This window comes from Ursus maritimus, unplaced genomic scaffold (genome assembly GCF_017311325.1).
Source record: "Ursus maritimus isolate PB19 unplaced genomic scaffold, ASM1731132v1 scaffold_20, whole genome shotgun sequence".
Lineage (NCBI taxonomy): Eukaryota > Metazoa > Chordata > Mammalia > Carnivora > Ursidae > Ursus > Ursus maritimus.
The window spans coordinates 32,525,331-32,544,250 of NW_024424453.1; the positions used below are offsets into that span (position 1 = coordinate 32,525,331).

General features: G+C 47.8%; 1 protein-coding gene and 1 long non-coding RNA gene across 2 annotated transcripts in view; one reads left to right on the plus strand and one right to left on the minus strand.

The window, feature by feature from the left end:
- GALNT15 (polypeptide N-acetylgalactosaminyltransferase 15) overlaps nt 1–18,920 on the plus strand; it is a 47,388-nt gene that overhangs the window by 9,295 nt on the left and 19,173 nt on the right. Inside the window, exons 2-3 of the mRNA XM_040636841.1 lie at nt 11,212–11,378; nt 15,408–15,612. Coding sequence (XP_040492775.1) covers nt 11,212–11,378; nt 15,408–15,612 — 372 coding nt within the window. The remainder of the gene's footprint in view (nt 1–11,211; nt 11,379–15,407; nt 15,613–18,920) is intronic.
- Nucleotides 1,160–11,251, minus strand: LOC103679444. Its single transcript, XR_572942.2, has 3 exons — nt 11,127–11,251; nt 10,033–10,258; nt 1,160–1,654 (listed from the first exon to the last, which is right to left on the minus strand). It is a non-coding gene; the product is annotated as an uncharacterized LOC103679444 (long non-coding RNA).

Sequence of the window (18,920 nt, forward strand, 5' to 3'; positions counted from 1 at the left end):
ACAGAAAAGCCAGCAGAAACCCTTCTACTCTGGCCAGGCACGGAAAGGGTGGGGGCGGTGTTTGTGGCCCAGCCAGGCCATCTGGCGCAAAGCTGTGACTCATCCTTCTCAGAATCATTGGTCAAATGCATTTTCTGAGTTCATAGGGGATCCTGGAGCTGCATGCAGAGAGGGTGTGCATCTGTGTGTAAACACAGACCCCGCACTCCTCTGATCTCGGAGTGTGAAGATACGAAACTAACATTTATTCAGCAGCCCTCTTGGGCCGGGATGAGCCCTTTAATCCAAGCAGCATCCCTGGGCTATAGAAACATGTCAGCCTGCCTGTGTTGGCTAATTAGGGGATGTAAATAGAGCCAGGATTCAAAGCCAAGTTGATTGGATCCCAAAGCCCTTGGTCTCTCCTTCCCTGCTGCTGCCGCTCAGAAAGACGGACAAATGAGGTCAGGATGAGCTCGTGAATGCATACTAACCGAGAGGGTAAGATGTCCACCAGCTACACGGTGGACGGACAAAGTAACCCCATTAGGAGAGAAGATGGACATGCTTTTCTTCATGGGTCCTCTTCACAACTGCCTGTCCCATTTGGGACCGCTTTGCAAAGTGCGAAAGCAGTTTCTAGGCACTGCCTCACTGATCCCCCTAGCAAAGTCGTGGCACAGATAGAGCAGGAAGGATGGGCACCCCCACCTGACAGAAAGAATCTGAAATGTGGAGAGGGGAAGGGACTTGCCCAGGGCCCCTTTCAGGGCCCTCTCCTGCCCAGGCCCCTTTTGCTCACTTGTTTGTTTACCTACCTATCTTATTCCTTCAGAGGATTTAAAAATATGTCATAAAATAGAAAATTGCTATGAACATAATGTTAATCAAGATAAGGGGAAATAAATTTGGAATACCTTCCCTTCCATTCCTGGTATGCCCAAGCTCCTTTTCACCTCCAGGACTCAGCGAGGCTGTGACGTCTACCGGAAACACTGTTCCCCACCCACCCACCCCCTTCCTTCAACTGCATCCTGCCCGCCCTTCAGGTCCTGCCTTTCATATCACTGCCCTGCTCCCCGAGTGTCTCCTTGGAGCACTTGCTGTGGCTGTTCAATAATTATTTGGTTATCAGCTTCATAGGATATAAACTCCACGACATCAGAGACTATCTTAGTTTGGGTTCCTCCAAAGCAGACACTGAGACGAGGATTTATTTTGCAGACAATGCCAGGGAGCCCGGGTAAGGGACTGGGAATGTGGAGCAGAAAATAGAAGGCCAATGAATTTGTGTTTTCAAGGCAGTTACCTCAGTGGGCAGCTAGGGCTCAGCCTGCTGGGGAACCTGGGAGGCGCTATGGAACACACCTCTCCCTGTGTTTGACCTCCTTAGGGTCAGGGTTACTGGGTATTAAGACATGAGCAACTTTTAGTCACTGGCTGAGGGCTGCTCTCAGGGGAGGGTGGGAGGTTCGTTTTCCAGCTCTTCAGGTCAGCTGGGGGAGAGCATCTCCAGCAGGCAGAGAAAGCCCTCAGGCAGTTGCAAGGCAGGCTGTGGTGTACTGTAGGATATAGCTGAAGGGGACATGCGCGGGCCACCGCAGATTCCGCTTCAAGGATCTTATCTATTTACTTCATCTTTAGTCCTCACGGACATCAGGTTGTCAGGAAATATCTGTTAAATGATGGAAAGAGGGAAAGTCAAGATCAAAGAGAAAATTAGAATGAAGGTAGACAATCCTTAGAACCCTCTCGATGACTAAATATCCTAGTTCCTTACTCTGAGCTTCCCGGCAGCCAAACTGAAAAAGGAAACACTATAGATATCATGGTCCTTATTGGTCATAAGGAGAAAACATACAAGTCCTCAGAGGAAGAAAAGTGTCTTTTCCTAGCATTTATATCCGATGGGAATTTCCCTCCAAAGCTGTGTAGAGGTGATAGTCAGTGATAGAGGACACACATGCTCAGCGGGTTCCCTCTGTAATGAAGGTTGAGAGCATGACACCAAGCATGATTCCACAGAAGCAAATTTCTAAGGCAGCCAAGACAGAGCTTTCTGAGGACCTTAACGAATCAGTGTAGACAGTCCTGAGCAGGTGAAGGAATCAAGGGATTGCACAATCTTCAAATAACCCTCTATCATTGTCACTTTGATTTGGATACCAGGACCCAAGCCTCATGACCCTGAATCCAGAATATTCTGCTAACACTTTAGTCCGAGATGGCAGTATCTATACTGGGTAAGAGCATTAGGTTTAGAGTCAGACTGACCAATCAGCTATCTGCTGTGTAACTTAAAGCAAGTCACTTAAGCTCTCTGGGTTCTAGTTTCCTCATCTCTAAAATGGGAATGTGTATCCATTATCTAGTGCTGCATACACAGCACCTCAAAATTTAGTGCCTTAAAAAACAGATAAATTGAGCCTCATGAAAATAAAAACTTTTGTGCTTCAAGAAAGTGAAAGACAACCAAAGAATGGGAGAAAATATTTGCAAATCTAATAAGGGATTTGTATCATAATACATAAAGAACCCTTCCAACCCAACCCAACAAAAAGACACCCAATTTAAAAATAGGCAAAGATTTGAGTAGACATTGCTCCAAGGAAGACATAAAAATGGCCAAAAAACATATGAAAAGATGTTCAAGCCATTAGTCAGTAGGGAAAAACACAAATCAAAACCACAATGAAATACCATTTCACCACCCATTGGAATGGCTAAAATAAAAAAGGTGGGCAATCACAAGTGCTGACAAGGATGTGAAGAAGTTGAAACCCGCACACACTGCTGGTGGGATTGTAACACAGGACAGCTGCTTTGGAAAACAGCTGGGCAGCTCCTTAAGACGCTAAACAGTTACCACATAACTCAGCAACGCCAGGCCTAGCTGTACACCCAGGAGAATTGAAAACCTATTTCGTTTGTTCCTAAAAACTTGTTTCAGAAGTTCATAAAAACCAGTACGTGAATGTTCATAGCAGCATTACTCAAAACGGCCCAACATGGAAACACTTAACTGTCCATCAATTGATGATCGAATAACCAAAATGTGATATATTCAAACAATGGAATATTATTTGCCAGTAAAAGGAGTGAAGTACTGATGAACGCTACAATATGGATGACCCTTGAGAACATTCTGCTAAGCGGAAGAAGCCAGTCACAAAAGGCCACATATTGTGTGATTCCATTAAAGCGTATAAAGTGTCCAGAGTAGTCCATAGAGACAGCAAGGATATTAGTGTTTGCTTGGGGCTAGGGGGGTTGCCAGAGGCTGGGGAGTAACCGCTAGTGGGTAATGGGTTTCTTTTGGGGGTGATGAAAATATTCTGAAATTAGATATCAGTAATGGATGCACAAGCTTGTGAATATACTAGAAACCACTGAATTGTACACTTTTCTACGGGTGGGTTTTATGATATATGCATTATATCTCAATAAAATTATTATTTCAAAATATTAGTGGTTTAAAACAATAACCATTTACCCACAATTCTATAATTAGGACTGGACTCAGCTGGGCATTTCTTCTGCCACCCTCACCTGGAGTCCCTCCTGTAGTTGCTATCATCTGGAGGCCAACTGGGATTGAGTGATCCAAGATGGCCTCACTCATGTATCTGGCAGCTGTGCTGGTCCTCTGCTGGGGCACCTCAGCTTTTCTCCAAGTGGCCTCTCACCCTCTGTTAGAGTAGATAGGCTTCCTTACATTGCATTTTATGGCAGCAAGAGGAAGCTGCAAGGCCCCTTGGAACCTTATCTTGGGAGTCCCAGAATATCACTTCCAGTACATTCTATTGGTCAGAAAAAGTCACAAGACCAGCCAGATTCAGGGGGTGGAGAAATAGGTTGCACCTCTCGATAAAAGTGGCAAAGTCACGTTGCAAAGGAGCATGCATATAAGAGTGGACAGAATTATGGGACCATCTCTGCACACGTGAAAACACCTACTCCAAAGGGCAGTTGGGAGGACCAGATATGATAACGCATGTACTTAGCCCAGCACCCGGTGTGTAGGAACCCTCATTAAGTGGTGACTACAGTGGATATTAATAAGACACTACAATATCTCATGGCCCACCCTAATTCCCCAATCCCCTAGCTGAGGACAGATTGCAGACAGCAGAGCTGGAAAGGTCTAGACCTTTATAGTAAGTGAGTGAGTGAATCCCTCCTTCATGTGGAAATGAGGACCCAGGGAAGTGACAGACCTGCTCAAGGTCCCTTATTGCCCTTTGCTCACAGGGTATTCAGAGGTCTGAGCACGGCATCGGTCTTCTTCTAGCGCACGTGGCCCATGCCCTCTGACACCTGGTCTCACACTCCTCCCTCCAGACCAGTATCCTGGCCCAGGCTATAATCCTGTAATCGGGCTCCAAGCAGGAAGGTCTTAGTGGGAAAAGAAGCACGGGAGGCAAAGTGTTGCCTGGGATGAAGGAGCAGGAGACCCCGGAGTTAGGGGTAACTCAGATGTCACAAAATGACAGCCCATGGGTTGTATCCTGTCACAGATATGCTGTTTGGCCGCAGTTGTGTATGTTTTTTTTTAAGATTTTATTTTTAAGTAATCTCTATACCCAACACGGGACTTGGACCCACAACCCTGAGATCAAGAGTGATATGGTCTACCCACTGGGCCAGCCAGGAGCCCCTGACCACAGGTTTGTTTTGTTTTGTTTTTTTGAATATTAGAGGAGTGACTGATATTTAGAAATGGAGAGATTTCCCATAAACAATTCAGGTTTATGGCTTTTTCTGAAAATCAGAACAATCTGGGAATCCTGAGCTGAATTTCCTGCTGGTAACACTGGCTGCTCCTGGGGGGGCCATGTGGTCTCTAGCTCACGGCAGCCCCCAGGGGCCAGGTCACTGTCCCCTGGCTGTCTGATGGTCTCTGCAGACATTGGAGTGTGTGCTCGCTCTGTACCGAACCAAGGAGCCCTTGCGAGGAGGAGCCGGCCTACGTGAACTTTAAGGCCCCTTTAAAGCAAACTTTGTTGGTTGGATTTTAGAGTTTGCTTTGTTTGTTCGCTTGCTTTTTAGAGGCTTCCAGCAGCTTCTCTGAATCACTGCTTAAGCTCTCTCCCTAGTTCTGGCCTACCTACACCCCTCGCTCCCCAGCCTCCAGAGCTCTGTGAAATGGGTGGGAGGTGGGCAGGAAGAGCAAGTACATTGTGAAGCAGATGGTAAGTTTGTAGTACCGCCTGCCTTCCTCTCCCCATGCTCCACCTCCCTCCTTGTGCCCGCTCTCTCCTTGGGGACCTCGTGTCCCCACGGTGACATCAGGGGACCAGGGTTCCCAAACACAGGGGATCAGGGCCCCACAGTCTGGACCATTTCTTCCTGTTCCCTCAGGATCTCCCAAACCTTACCCATTCATATCAGTTAAGGGGTGAGTGGAGGCTTGCTATCACAAGCCTTACTCCCCTGAGGAGAATTCCTCCTATATTTTAATAAAACAAAATGGAAGCCGCCAAGCCACTTGAGTGAACAGGGGATGGGAGGTCTTTGTGCACAAAGGCTGCCTGGGTGCCTGAGAACATCTCACTGCCAGGCCGTGTTCTGCAGAGTCTGGGGCCAGTAGGGGATCTCTGTGCGTCCCAGTCACTCCTATGCCTTTCTCTGCCTGCCATCCTCTGTGGTAGCCCGCACTGTCACGCTGCACAACGCTGAGGGGCACCATCATGTGGCGTTCTGTGAGCACGGCACTCCCTGGAGTTGGGCGGTGCAACAGTCCCCGTGACGGGAATAAGGATGAAATGACAGAGCACGTGGGAAAATCCTACACATTTGAGGCATCGTCATTTTGAGGACACCTGACCAGTCTTCTCTGATGATGCAAAGCAACGCAGAAAGGAGCCAACACACAGCACGAACCCGAGAGATAGCAACGGTTTCCAGTCATTGAATGCTTGCTGGGGACAAGGCCCACAAGGCATCTCTTTGCTTATATGGTCTTTTTTTTTTTTTTTAAGATTTATTTATTTATTTTAGAGAGACAGAGAGAGTGGGAGAGAGTGAGCGGGGAGAGAGGCGGAAGGAGAGAATTTCAAGCAGACTCTCCGCTGAGCACAACGCAGGGCTTGATCCCCGACCTATGAGATCATGACCTGAGCCGAAACCAAGAGTCAGACGCTCAATTGTCTGAGCCACCCAGGCACCTGTATATAATCTTTACATAGCCCTCTAAAGTAACTGTACTTGTTATCCTCATTTTATAGACAAACAAACTGAGGCCTAGAAGGGTATCCTGGCACATGGGAGGCTTGCAAGAAATAATAAAAACAAATATTTATTGAACACTTACTATGAGTAAGGCACTGGGATAAGTACTTCCTATGTATTAACTCATTTGATCCTTCCAAAACCATTTTACAGATGAGAAAACTGAGGTTAAGCATATTACATGTTCAAAAAAGACTTACTGGAATCAAAAGGATTGCAAAAAATAAGAATTGATTATTATAGACATAACTGGGTCTGTGGATCTGGAAACTGTTGAAAGGAAGGATAGTTATCAGAGAGCCTATGTCACTTGCCCAAACCACATAAGGACAGATTCAAGGTTGGAACTCAATGCCAAAGCTTGAGCTCTGTGCACGTGACATACAGACTCTTCCCAAGATGCCCTGAACTGAGAGTTTTTGAGCGGGTGAGTGGAGTCGTGTTCGCCTGCCCTCAGGGTATTGCGTGTCACACACTCCTCCACTCTGTGCTACCACCTGGGCCCCTGGGCGTGGAGAGGGCGCACCCCATCTGCCCATCCCCACAAGACAGTGCTACCCACAGGTGGATGCCGCCCATCCCGGAATGATGACCACGGACTCCCCATAAGCACACGCACGTAGCGGGTCCCACTTGCTGCCGCTGGTGTGTGGAGGCCACACAGCCTACACCATCCACAGGCCCCTCCGCCTGGTTACTCCATTCACCAGAAACAAAATAATCCATCCCTGGCTCCTCGGAAAAGCGTCGAATATGCCCCAAGACGCAAGGCCTTGCCAAACATCTGCTTCTAATATTTAGCGCGGCGCTCCAGAGCCTGGCGGAGAGTGCCGGGCCTTCTGGCAAACCACAGCATTCACTCAGAGCCCGCGCTTGTCCTCCTCCTGAAACTCCAGATTATTTCCACGGTGATTTTAGGCTCCCAGCAGTCTTGCGATTGCCCCAGAGCTGTCTGTTCATGTCTTGGAGGCCGTGTGAACTTCCTTCTGTACAGCAGGTGACAGTCGAGTCTGAGCTGTTGCCAGGACACCCATCTCCACAGCTCGGGGTGGAGGGCATCTCCCTTGGCCTTGCAACAGCTCGCAGAGACCCACTTGGCCTTTTAAAGTCCTAGCAGCCTAACCAAGTTTATCCCAGTCGTGCTCCTTGTCCCCGTTCATCTCTTCCCCATCTTCTCTCACTGTGAAGCAAGCGCACAGCTCTATCCACAAAACCTAGAAAATGCTGGAGCAAGACAGCCGGAGGGAGAGGAATCTTAACAAAACTCACTTTGAAATCCCTGCGCCCCTGGCTTCTCCTCTTGCTTTCCCCTCTCCTACCTGAAGAGGGCCCTGAGGAGTCAAGAACACAGAATTTCAAGGCTGGACGAGGTTCAGTGATCAGCTTGTTAGTAATGGTCCATCTTCTAACAATGGGAGCAAATTCTTACCCAACACTTCCTCTGTGGCAGCCACTGTCCCTGGTGCTTTATGAAGGCCACTCATCACAGCAGCTCTGCGAAGTGGGTGCTGTTATTACCATCCCGAGGAAACCAGGGCACCAAGAAGCTAAGCAACTTGCTCAGGGTCCTTTGCACAGCTAGTAAGTGGCCTGAATCAACAGGCTAGACTGCTGCTCTAGAAAGTTCCCCAAAGCCAAAGAAGGAAGTCAGTCGCCCTGGAGTCACCAGCTATTTAGCAGAGCAGAAAGCTCTCCTGTCTTCCGACTTTGAGGGATGTTTGAGGACTGTGGTCCTAAAAAGCTAGAATTTCAGTGAAATCCCTTTTATTGGTGGATTTATTCCCAGGCACTGTGTTAAACACTTGTTTTTACAAAGGCTTTGAAACGGGCGATGCTGGCATTGCCATTGTGCGGATGAGGAAGACGCAACTTGCAAAAGCATTCAGGCAGCCTCTCACACTATGCGGTAGGGCGGTTGTTTAAAGATCGGTATGTTTTACAAAGAAAAGCATGCATACAATACACATGCTAATTACATTTTTTCCAGGATAGCTATAAAAGAGCCACTGTCTATGGAATGCCTCTAATTATTCTTCGATTCTCACAACAGGCCCAAGGGGTAAATATTATCCAGTATTCAGACGAGGAAACTAAGACTTGTAAATATTGAGTATATTACCCAAGGGTTAGGAAGCAGCAGGGTGAAGAGTCAAATCTAAATATGATTCTGAAGTCTAAACTCTTTAACCACCCTTCTTCAAGGTCACACACGCACACACACGCACACACTCACACACTACACACTTGCGCTCTTTCCGGTTCTCCTATTCTATGGATTGGGGAAAAGAAAAGACTCGTCCCTCCAGAAGGCATGGCTGTGTTCTGCCCTCAGGTGACAGACTTCAGTCCCTATAAAACTGTAGCCATGAGAATGCCATATGCAGGCCTCCGTGACCCCAAGCATCTCTCCTATCTGAGTTGGAAAACAGCCAGCCCCCAAGCCATTGCCCTAGTCATGTTTTCAGTTTGCTTTGTATGCACTGAATTCACTGAGGCATGATTTCTTCTCACAGCCACCGGAGGCCCCAATCCTAGATCCCTGGATTTTCCTACTATCCCAATGTCAAAGGAAATAGAGAGGACATGAAGGAAATTTTGAATTGGTTTGTCAGCAGGTCTAGAGCAATTCTGAGTGCAGACTGGAGATTCTCCAAGTCGGGTGGGGTGGAGGAGCAAAGCTCCATCAGGGCTACGGGAGAGAGGAGGGAGAGTGCGGGGAGGAGGTGTAGGGGTGAAATACCTCAGCAGAGCCAGCACACACCCTGGGGCCTCTGTTATCTCCCGAAAACCTTACAGGAGGGGGTTCCACTTCGAATATGTTATGTGAACAGCCCTGACAGCAGCCTATAAAAGTACACATAAAATTCATGATTTCATTTGTTGTAAGGATGTTTCTAAGGACAGTCACCCATTTAGGGACTTCTTTCTAAAGTTCATAGGAACTGCTCTTAAAAAACTAGTGCGAGATGTGAAAACTGATGAAGTGCGAATAAAGTCTGTATTTGAGCTAACAGTATTTGAACTGTGCCAAATTCCTGACTCTGCTCAAGGTGGATGGTTCTGTAATGTATCATCGCTGGGCAAAGCTGCGTGAAGATAACACAGGAACTCTTTGTACTATGTTTGCAACTTCTTGCAAGTCTTAAACTATTTCAAAATAAAAGTTATAAATTGTTAAAAAAAAAAGTACTAGAAAGAACATCACTTTCCCTAAAAATTCTAGTCAATAGCTTCTCTCATGGTGACAATTCTGATGCAGAATAAATCCCATTTTTCTTTGGCTACTAGGAAGCTCAAACTTAAAATTTTTTCTGGAAACTCCAAGGCCCTTATGGCCTATATATTTATGTTTTTTCTCTAGATGTTGGCTCTCTATTCTTTTTTTTTTTTAAGATTTATTTATTCATTTGAGAGAGAGAGAGAGAGAGAAAGAGAGCACTCTTGCATGAGGAAGGGGCAGAGGGAGAGGGAGAGAATCTCAAGCAGACTCCCCGCTGAGCACAGAGCCCGATGTGGGGCTCCATCTCGTGACCTGGGCAGAAATCAGGAGTCGGACGCTCAATTGAGCCACCCAGGCGCCCCTTGACTTTCCATTCTTACTTATATTTCCCTTCTCCTGACTTTTCCTCCTTACTTTTATATTATCATTATTTTATTGTGCATATTCTTTGTGAATGACTTCAAATCCTTTATGGAAAGAAGTAGTACATTAATATATAAACTAATAAAATAATTGACAGCTAGTTTATGAGACGTTCATATGTTTGGGATTTTTTTTTTAAATCTAGGATTTCTGTTTCACTGTTACCTTAAAGCACTTACCTTGTATCACCCCTCCACCCCCTGGTGCAGGATTTTTGCCCAGAGTCACAGGCAGGTGTCCTGTACATCGAGGGTGTCAGCCTTGGTCAGGACTGTACCAGGCACAGGGAGGCTCAGCTGAGGAGCAGCGTGGCCTTTCCCTCGGCCGGGCTGGACCAGCCTGAGTCTCCTGGTCTGTCTGCAGGCACTTCTACCATCACAATTGCCTTTAGGTGTTGGAAGTTTCCTAGAAAAAAGCACCCTTTGTGAACAATTGTTGAGCCACACACTGCTCCGGGGCATCCTGTTGTTATTATAATCCATTCCACTGTGGTCTCCCTCAGAACGCTCAGCAGGTGCAATGCAAAGCAAATAGGGAGCATTCTATTCATCTGCCAAGGAGGGAGGGAACCAGGCAGGCTCCTGGCAGAGGTGGTACCTCCCACTCCCACCCATCCAGCCACAAACCAGCAGAGGGGAAAGGGCAGGGTAGCTCTGAAGCTCTGCCGCTCACCAGTACTGTGAGCTTTAATAAGTCTTGCCTGCTCTCTGAGCCTCAGTTTCCTTATCCACAAAATGGAGGTAAGAGCCCAAACCAAAGACTTATTGCAGTGTAAACAAGCAGCAATATGTGCAGAGGACCTAGCACGGTATCTGGCGTATTGTTGGCACTCACAAACGTGCAATCCTTGCCCTTCTTCAAGAACAATAATAATACTTAACATGTATTATGTGCCAGGTGCTGTGCTAGATGATACGGATACAAAAGTAAAGAAAACAGTGTTTCTGCCCTTACATGAATGACAATGTGTGTTCATAGGACACTCACTATGTACCTGTTTAAGCCTTACACCAGCTCTGTGAGGTTGGTAATGTCATTCATTCCCATTTTACAGGTTAGAACAGTGTTTGCTGGGAATAGTGGCAATACCTCTCAACTGCTACAAGAGAGGCACGGATTAAACACTGCTCCTGGGGTTTGAGGATTGGGAGACAGTAGACAGCATTACTGTGAGGGTGTGATGGGTTCTCTTTACGTGGAAATTTCAAGCAAACCCAGAGAGCTACTGCATTGGTGGGGGGGAGGGGGAGCCATCAGGTTAAAGCAGCCTCACCCAGGGCCTCGGGAGTGTGGTAGAGGATGTCCAATGCTCCTTTTGGTCTTCTCTTCCCATAGCTCCCTGGTTCTCCTCCCTGCAGGTGTCTGCAGCAGCACCCCGGGAACAGCCTGCCCACAGCCAGCGTCATCCTCTGTTTCCACGACGAGGCCTGGTCCACCCTCCTGAGGACTGTGCACAGCATCCTCGACACAGTGCCCAGGGCCTCCCTGAAGGAGATCATCCTGGTGGACGACCTCAGCCAGCAAGGTGGCTATAGGCTCCTTCCGGCTCCTCGGGTGGGCCTAGACCCTGGGGGTTCCGATGCAAACACTAGGGGTTTGGAGCGTGTAGAGGCAAGGTTCCCAGAAGCATACCTCCAGAGAAGGATTCAGGTGCAGGTAACTCATTAGCGAAGAGCCCCAGGGGCACCTGTAAGGAAGGGGGGGGTGGAGGGGGAGAAGACATAGAAGGCAAAGCAGCCAAACGAGGCAAGGAGGTCCCAGCAAGGATCTCAAGAGTGTCACTCCTGTCTGATCCCGGAGGGATCTCTCCCAGTCCCAACTTTCACACAGTCTAATAAGCTTCTTCCCAAGACACTCAAGAATCACAGCAGGGTGGTCATTCCTAAGCGCTCACTGCCTCCTAGACACTAGATGAAGCCCTTGACATGTATTAGTCATTAAATCATTCTTGTTTAGCCTGAACCACTCATTTTCCAGATGAGGGAGCTGAGGCCTAGGGAAGAGAAATGACCAGGGCTGAGTCAGGCCAAGGGCAGCAGAGTCAGGCCCAGAGCCCAGACTTGCAGCATCTGCTCAAATGTTTCCACTGACAGGAAACTCACTACTAGGGACCAGCCCCTTGCATGGCTGAGTTGCTAAAAGAATGAGGGAGACAGAAGAAGGTTCTAGGTCAGTGGTTCTCAAGCTTGAATGTACATCAGAATCGTCTGGCAGGCTTGTTAAAACACTGATTGCTAGGATCTCCTCCAGAGTTTCTGGATCTGGTACTGGGCCCACGAATTTGCATTTCTAATAAGGTCTCAGGTGATAGGGATGATGCTGGTCCTTGGACGACACTTTGAGAACCACTGCTCTTCTTTGGCTGGGGCCTCAGGCTTTATTTCTGGCTCAACCAAATGGCCTGTGGAGGTCCCCTCTGGCCCTGTGGGGAGAACAGACTGCTCCAAGGGAAACTGAACACTTGCTGAGGTCCGAAAAACACCCTTCTAAGGGGAATGACAGAAGACAGGCTCGAGGAGCCACATGCCTCTGTGAGTTTTTCTGAAGGTCCTCATGTTGGGAACTTGCCCAGCCCAGGCATGGCAGTGAATCGGACTAGCCAGAGTCCCCAGAAGTGTGTGGGGTTACTGAGGTACAGATGGCTGTGTATTAGGCAGGACGGTGAGCAGTTCCTGGGCTGGGCTGGGTTGGCTGGTGGAAGTACCAGTAGACTCTGAACTCTTGGCTGTGCCAGAGTCCTCCCAAGAGCACATCTGTGGTTCCTCCCCGACTAGCTGATGAACTGTGTTATGTCAGTGTCCCTTGGTAGCCTTCCCTTCTCCTTGTGTGTGTAGAAGCAGAGGAGCTGGGCCCCAGGGCAGTGAGGTCCTCCAATATCCTCAGCATCTTCTTCTTCTTTTTTTTTTTAAATACCCTCACCCCCCCCTTTTTTTTTTAAGATTTTATTTATTTATTTGAGAGAGAGAGACAGAGAAGACGAGTGCAGGGAGGAGGGGTAGAGGGAGAGGGAGAAGCAGACTCCCTACTGAGCAGGGATCCTGAAATGGGGCTCGATCCCAGGACCCTGAGATCATGACCTGAGAAGAGGCTTAACTGACTGAGCCACCCAGGCCCCCCTGTCCTCAACATCTTCTGCTTTCCACTTAGCCCTACTTGGAGTATGGCTTTTGGCCTCATAATCCAACGAGGCTGCTCTACCTCTGGACATCACATCACGTTCCAAGCAAGAAAGGGTGAAATGCAGACAGGCAGAGATCAGCCAAGTTGGTCCCTTAGAAAAAAATCAGTAGGGGTGCCTGGGTGGCTCAGTCGTTGGGCGTCTGCCTTCCGCTCAGGGAGTGATCCCGGAGTCCTGGGATCGAGGCCCACATCGGGCTTCTCCGCTGGTAGCCTGCTTCTTCCTCTCCCACTCACCCTGCCTGTGTTTCCTCTCTCGCTGGCTGTCTCTCTCTCTGTCAAATAAACAAATAAAATCTTTAAAAGAAAAGAAAAGAAAAGAAAAGAAGAGAAGAGAAGAGAAGAGAAGAGAAGAGAAAAGAAAAGAAAAAAATCAGTAAAACAATAGATTTTCCAGAATCTTCTCACCTAGTATATTTCCACCAGAGTTAGATTAAAAGGCTATTACTGGGGTGTCTTCAGCCCAGGTCATGAGACCAGGGTCCTGGGATCAAGTCCCACATCAGGCTCCTTGCTCAGTAGGGAGTCTACTTCTCCCTCTGCCCTCCCCCTGCTCATTCTCTGTCTCTTGCTTTCTCTCTCTCTCAAATAGATAAATTTTTTTTTTAATTTGAAAAAGGCTATTACTAACAGCAGTGGAGTCTTGGTAGGTTAGTGCTTTTAGCTGTCCTGGGTTAAGTCAAGTTCTGCTAGTAAGGACGAGGGGAGAGTGGATGTTGGACAGGACGACTAGTAGTTCTCAGTACAGTGGAGTCACTGAGGGGCTGGTTCTCACACAGAAATTTTAATAGCTTTGCTAAAAGAGGTCCTTCTCTAGGCAATGGACTTGGGACTAACAAGCTTAGCAGAAAAATAATTATAAAGTAATAAATCGGCATAATATTTTACCACCAACAAATTCAACATCCAATGACTGGGAATCCTTATGTCCACTGCTCAGGACAGTTTCCTCTGCAGAAGAGTCTCCCTGAGGAGCCACGTGCTACTAGAAGGCAGCTCTCCAGGGAGTGTGGGGGGGCCTTCAGGTAAGGCTGCCTGAGCCTTCCCTAGCTCCCTGGAGACCTATGTGTATTCCCATCAAGACTGCCTCTGGGCTGGAGAACCAGGGAAATTCTTGCTCTTGGCACAGCTCTGTTCAACACGTGTACTGAGTGCCTACCATGGGCCAGCCCTGCGCTAGGGATCAGAGCAGTGGAAATGCATGAGGTATAATCCCTGCCCTTGAGATCTTAGTTCAGTGGACTAGGGGGTGCCCCAATTCCAAGACTTCAGGAAGGACACTACTTCTCCAGGAATGCATTATTCCTTCTGTCTCTACTGGCTGTTCATCTTGATGTATGCATGTGTGCGCGCACACACACACACACACACACACACACAAACACAAACACACAGAGCTCTTCTTATCTTAAACACAAAACCTAATAAGCCTCTCTCTTCCTTTATCCCCTATAGAATTATTGTTCCTAAGAGAACGTCTAGACTCTTGATCTCGGTTTTTCATGTCCCACTTTCTCTTCCACCCACTGCGTTGCCCTTCCACCCCTACCACGACAATGAAACCACTTTGGCCAGCACCACCAATGATCTACCAGTGGCCACATTTAATGGACCTCTGTCTTTGACCTCCTTGACCACTGTCTGAGGTCAGATTTCTTAGAAGCAGAGCCTGAGATGGGATTCATGTGCTTGTGATTTTTAGGGGGTGTACTCTCACGGGAAGCCTGTAGGAGAGTAGGGGAAGCAGGAGAGGCAGAGAAAGGGGCCGAGCCAAGATGAGGTTTCAGATGAAGTCCAGCCACAGCCTGATCCCATGGAGAGCTCTGCAGTGCAAACTGTATCTCAGAATCTGTCCTGCCTTGAGGCCAGGGCGTGGGCTTTGGTAGCCCTGCGCTGGTTGGTCATTGACCCTGGGCACCTGGGCCAGGGGCGGCATTCTGCACGACTCTCTGGCACTCGCAGGACAGGCAGTTTTATATCCAAGGGCATGTCTCCAGAGAAGGGTGCAGACTAGTTAGCAGCAAACCCACAGCTGCTGGCTACGTGCCAACCAAACCAAACCTAAAAAGGGACCCTAGGGCATCTGAGTCAGGCACCAACAGTGTCTGCATAACCTCCCTGCTGCATTTAGAGAAGGTTAGCCATTTCTCCCCTCTCCTGGTTTTAGGACCCCATCTCTCCTGGTTTTTACTGGAGAGAATACCGACCCACCCCAAACTAACGAAGCAACTTACATCTTAGCCACAACCTCAGTGTAATGTATCTGAGGCTCAGGACCCTGGTGCTCACCACAGCTCCCAAGAGAGAACTGCTGACAATGATCCTAGTGATGGTTGCGGCACCTGTGACCCACTGACCACAACGCTGTCGATTCCAGGACAACTCAAGTCTTCTCTCAGCGAATACGTGGCCAGGCTGGAGGGGGTGAAGTTGCTCAGGAGCAACAGGAGGCTGGGGGCCATCAGGGCCCGGATGCTGGGGGCCACCAGGGCCACTGGGGATGTGCTGGTCTTCATGGATTCCCACTGCGAGTGCCACCCAGGCTGGCTGGAGCCCCTCCTCAGCAGAATCGCTGATGACAGGTAACTTCGCCCTGGGGGCCTGGGGAGCACGGTGGAACTGGGAGAAAGAGCCTACAGCTTCCGCCACTCACACAACATCTATCCACCATTGAACAAGCCCCTGAGGCGCCCCCATGAGAGAGCAACATGTTTCTTTTTTTTCATATGTTTGAGTTTGAACCTTTTCAAAAGCATAGGGAGGAAACATTGGAAGGGAAGTTAGAGGTCCTCCAGTCCATCTGCCTTGTTTTCTAAGTAAAATAACAGGGACCTGGAGAACAGCTGTTCTTAGGTTGCAAATACTCCTGGATAGGGTAACATCTTACCACGGTTATCACTCCCTTTGCTGAAAAGTCAGGAATTGTAGTCAGGATTATAATATAATCTGAGAAAAAGTCTTTATGTTTTGCTCATAGGTACTTACCCCTAAACAGAAGGCTTTAGACTCTGTGATTGCTAAACTTCCATCCAGAAGCAGCATTGGTTTTCTGGGTGAGGGGTCTCTAATGTGCTAACCAAGGCCTCAGCAATGTGAAGTCAGAGAGAATTGCATTGCATACCCTTTAGCCCAACATTAAAAAATTTCTTTTTGACCATTTCTCTGTTCTCCCCCCCCCTTACTATCATTTGCTCCCCACTTCCTTGCTCTCCTCATACAGTTCCTAAATATGTCCTGTCAACCATTTTCCTTAATCTGAATATTCCACTAAGGAAAAGCAAACCTGGTCGCTAGCCCACCTTGGACCACCTCAGGCATACCCCTTGGGGTTTGTGGAGGCCTATCACACGGTGGGACTCAACAAATGATTGTTTTTGATGATGGCCAGCCAGCTAGGGCTGAAGCCAGAACCAAGCCTTATGACCTCTATTCTTGCTCTCCTGCCTATAGTAAATGTTCACTGTCTCCTTTGAAGTCGGGGTTGATAACAACTAAGAAAAGACCTTTCTGGATGAGAAGGTAGAGGAATTATCATATTCCACTAGATGAAGGAGGTTTCAAGCAACATGATGTCAATTGTTAATAGTCCAGCAATTCCTTTTTAATGAAGAACAATCAGAGCTCAAGTGAAACCAGGAAGGATTAGTTTTGCCCAGTACTGTGACACAGATTACTGCCCACTCCTGGCTATTATCTCAGAAGAAAGGAAGATGTGTATAAATCCAGGACCAGGACTAGGACAAGCAAACACGCAAATCCTACAAACTCTGCCATCTTGGATTCTGCCCTCAACGTCACAATGACTGTGTTTCATTGCAGTGGGAACTAAAGTTGGTCCAGCCTATTCCCCATCTAATTCCCATCCCTGTGTCACAGAGGGATGGCTTTCAGAGGGACCTATAAGATCATCCAGTCTTACCTCACGATTTCACTGCTGAAAAAAACTGAGTTCTAGGGAGGTCAAGGAGACCCCTCGGGGTCACACTCAATAACTAGGCCATTTTCTATGCTTCTTTTATGCAGACATTTAGGAACCCAGGAATTAATATCATTAAGCCTTATTTATGTATAACCCAAATAGACTGTTTTCATATAATTCTTCATTGACACCCCCCTCCCCCATGAGATGTCTCAGGCAAGTACTTCTGCTTCTGTTTCACAGAAAGGGATAGTGGGGCTCCACGGGGTGAAATGATCTGCGAGGGCACACGGGGACTTTGCCACTGAGTCAGGTGTTCTAACTCTGGGTCTAATGTTCTTTTTGTTGTCTAGGAATTATTTTAAGAATTGGAGAATCTGATCAGGGAGTGACATTTACTCATCCCCCTCCCCACCCTGCTTGTGAGACATGTGTTAAAACATTGATTAGAATGAGCCCCTCATGTCTGCTTCTCACATTGGTGCCATTTTCACAGATCTGGAGATTTCTCACTCTAGGCTGAGAGAGGAAGACTTGGCAATACCTCAGTGTCCTCAGCTATAAATAAAATGGGGCTCCCTGAGAAACCTTCCACAGTTAAGAGGTGGGTCCATGAAATTTTCATTTCCTGGGCTCTTTTCTTCCTCTCTTTATCCAACTTTTCCCCTCCCCTTCTCTTTCCCTCTCATTCTCTCTCCCTCTCTCCCCTGTCCCTCCCTCCCCACTCCCACCCCCACACAAATGGTCTCTGATCTTAGACCCCATTCTGGCTTGGCTTCCTCTTCATGTCCCCTCTCTTCTGTGGTTTAACCATCTTTTTGTCATCCCACGCATCATTCACAGCTTCCTGTGAACGCTGTTTTCTTTGGGACTTAGTGTTTGGCTTGCAGGCCTTCGCAAGAGAGGGTTTGAAAAAAAGCTAGCTCTCTTGGGTCTGAGTTCTCATCTCTCTCCACTGTACACAGTGATGCTCTGAGGCCTGGGAGAGTGCCCTTTTTAAGGTTTGCTTTGCTCCCACAGCAATTTTGCTCAAGTGTTTCCTCTGGCCTCCCACGCCACGTCACCTCGTGTGAAGCAAAGCTGTGGAAGCCACTGGGCGCAGCTTCTAATAGCTGTTGCTCTTCAAGAGAGAAAAGGGGCCCAGCCACCTTTGAGGCTCATGGCAAGAAACATTCTGTCCCCAGGTGAGGACCCATTGTGCAGAAGGCAGGAAAAGGTCTTCAAGACCTTTCATTAAAAAGGTGGAGTGGGATGATGTAATAAGTGTAATAAGCCATAAATCAACAATTGCAAAGAGTCATAGCTTCCTCAACACCCCGATCAGAGAGTTCAAGTCCTGGTTTCTAGCCCTGGTGCCCCGCCCCTGCCCACAGAATAGATCTATAAAGAGCCTGGCAACTTTGTATGAATTGGTAAAAGGAGTCTCCATTGCCCTTTACTCTCATTTTTCAGAACATGTGTCATAATACATTCATTTTTTAGAACAAGCTACTTTAATGCTAACTGCCAGAAATTTTAGAATTAAGTATGCAAATTTACAACATCTATGATATTTGAGGCAGTCTCTAAGTTTGGGCAGTGCATAACCCACATAACTGTACATAGCAGCCCCAGACAGAGTTGCTCAAAGAGCAGTTTTTAGAGCAGTGTTAGAGTTGCTGATTCGTAGTTGGTTTCCGTGTAAAGTAACAAAGATGAAGAGTAAGGGTAGCTGTTATTCCGGCTGCCAGCTGTCAATTGCCTTGGGCTAACTGCCAGCTCTAATACCCAAGCCAAGGAGTGAGAGTCATGGCCCTAGAAAATTCAAGGTTTCCAATGGGAAAGGAGCAGTCCTTAGTGAAGTGCTGAAAAACAACACCCCTTAAGGGCAATGCTCCAGAGGCTACCCAAGTTGTTTGGTCTGGTCCTCTATCTTAGAGACACCTAGTTCATAGGGTCACGTAGTGCTCAGCCAGGGCTGAGCCTGCTCAA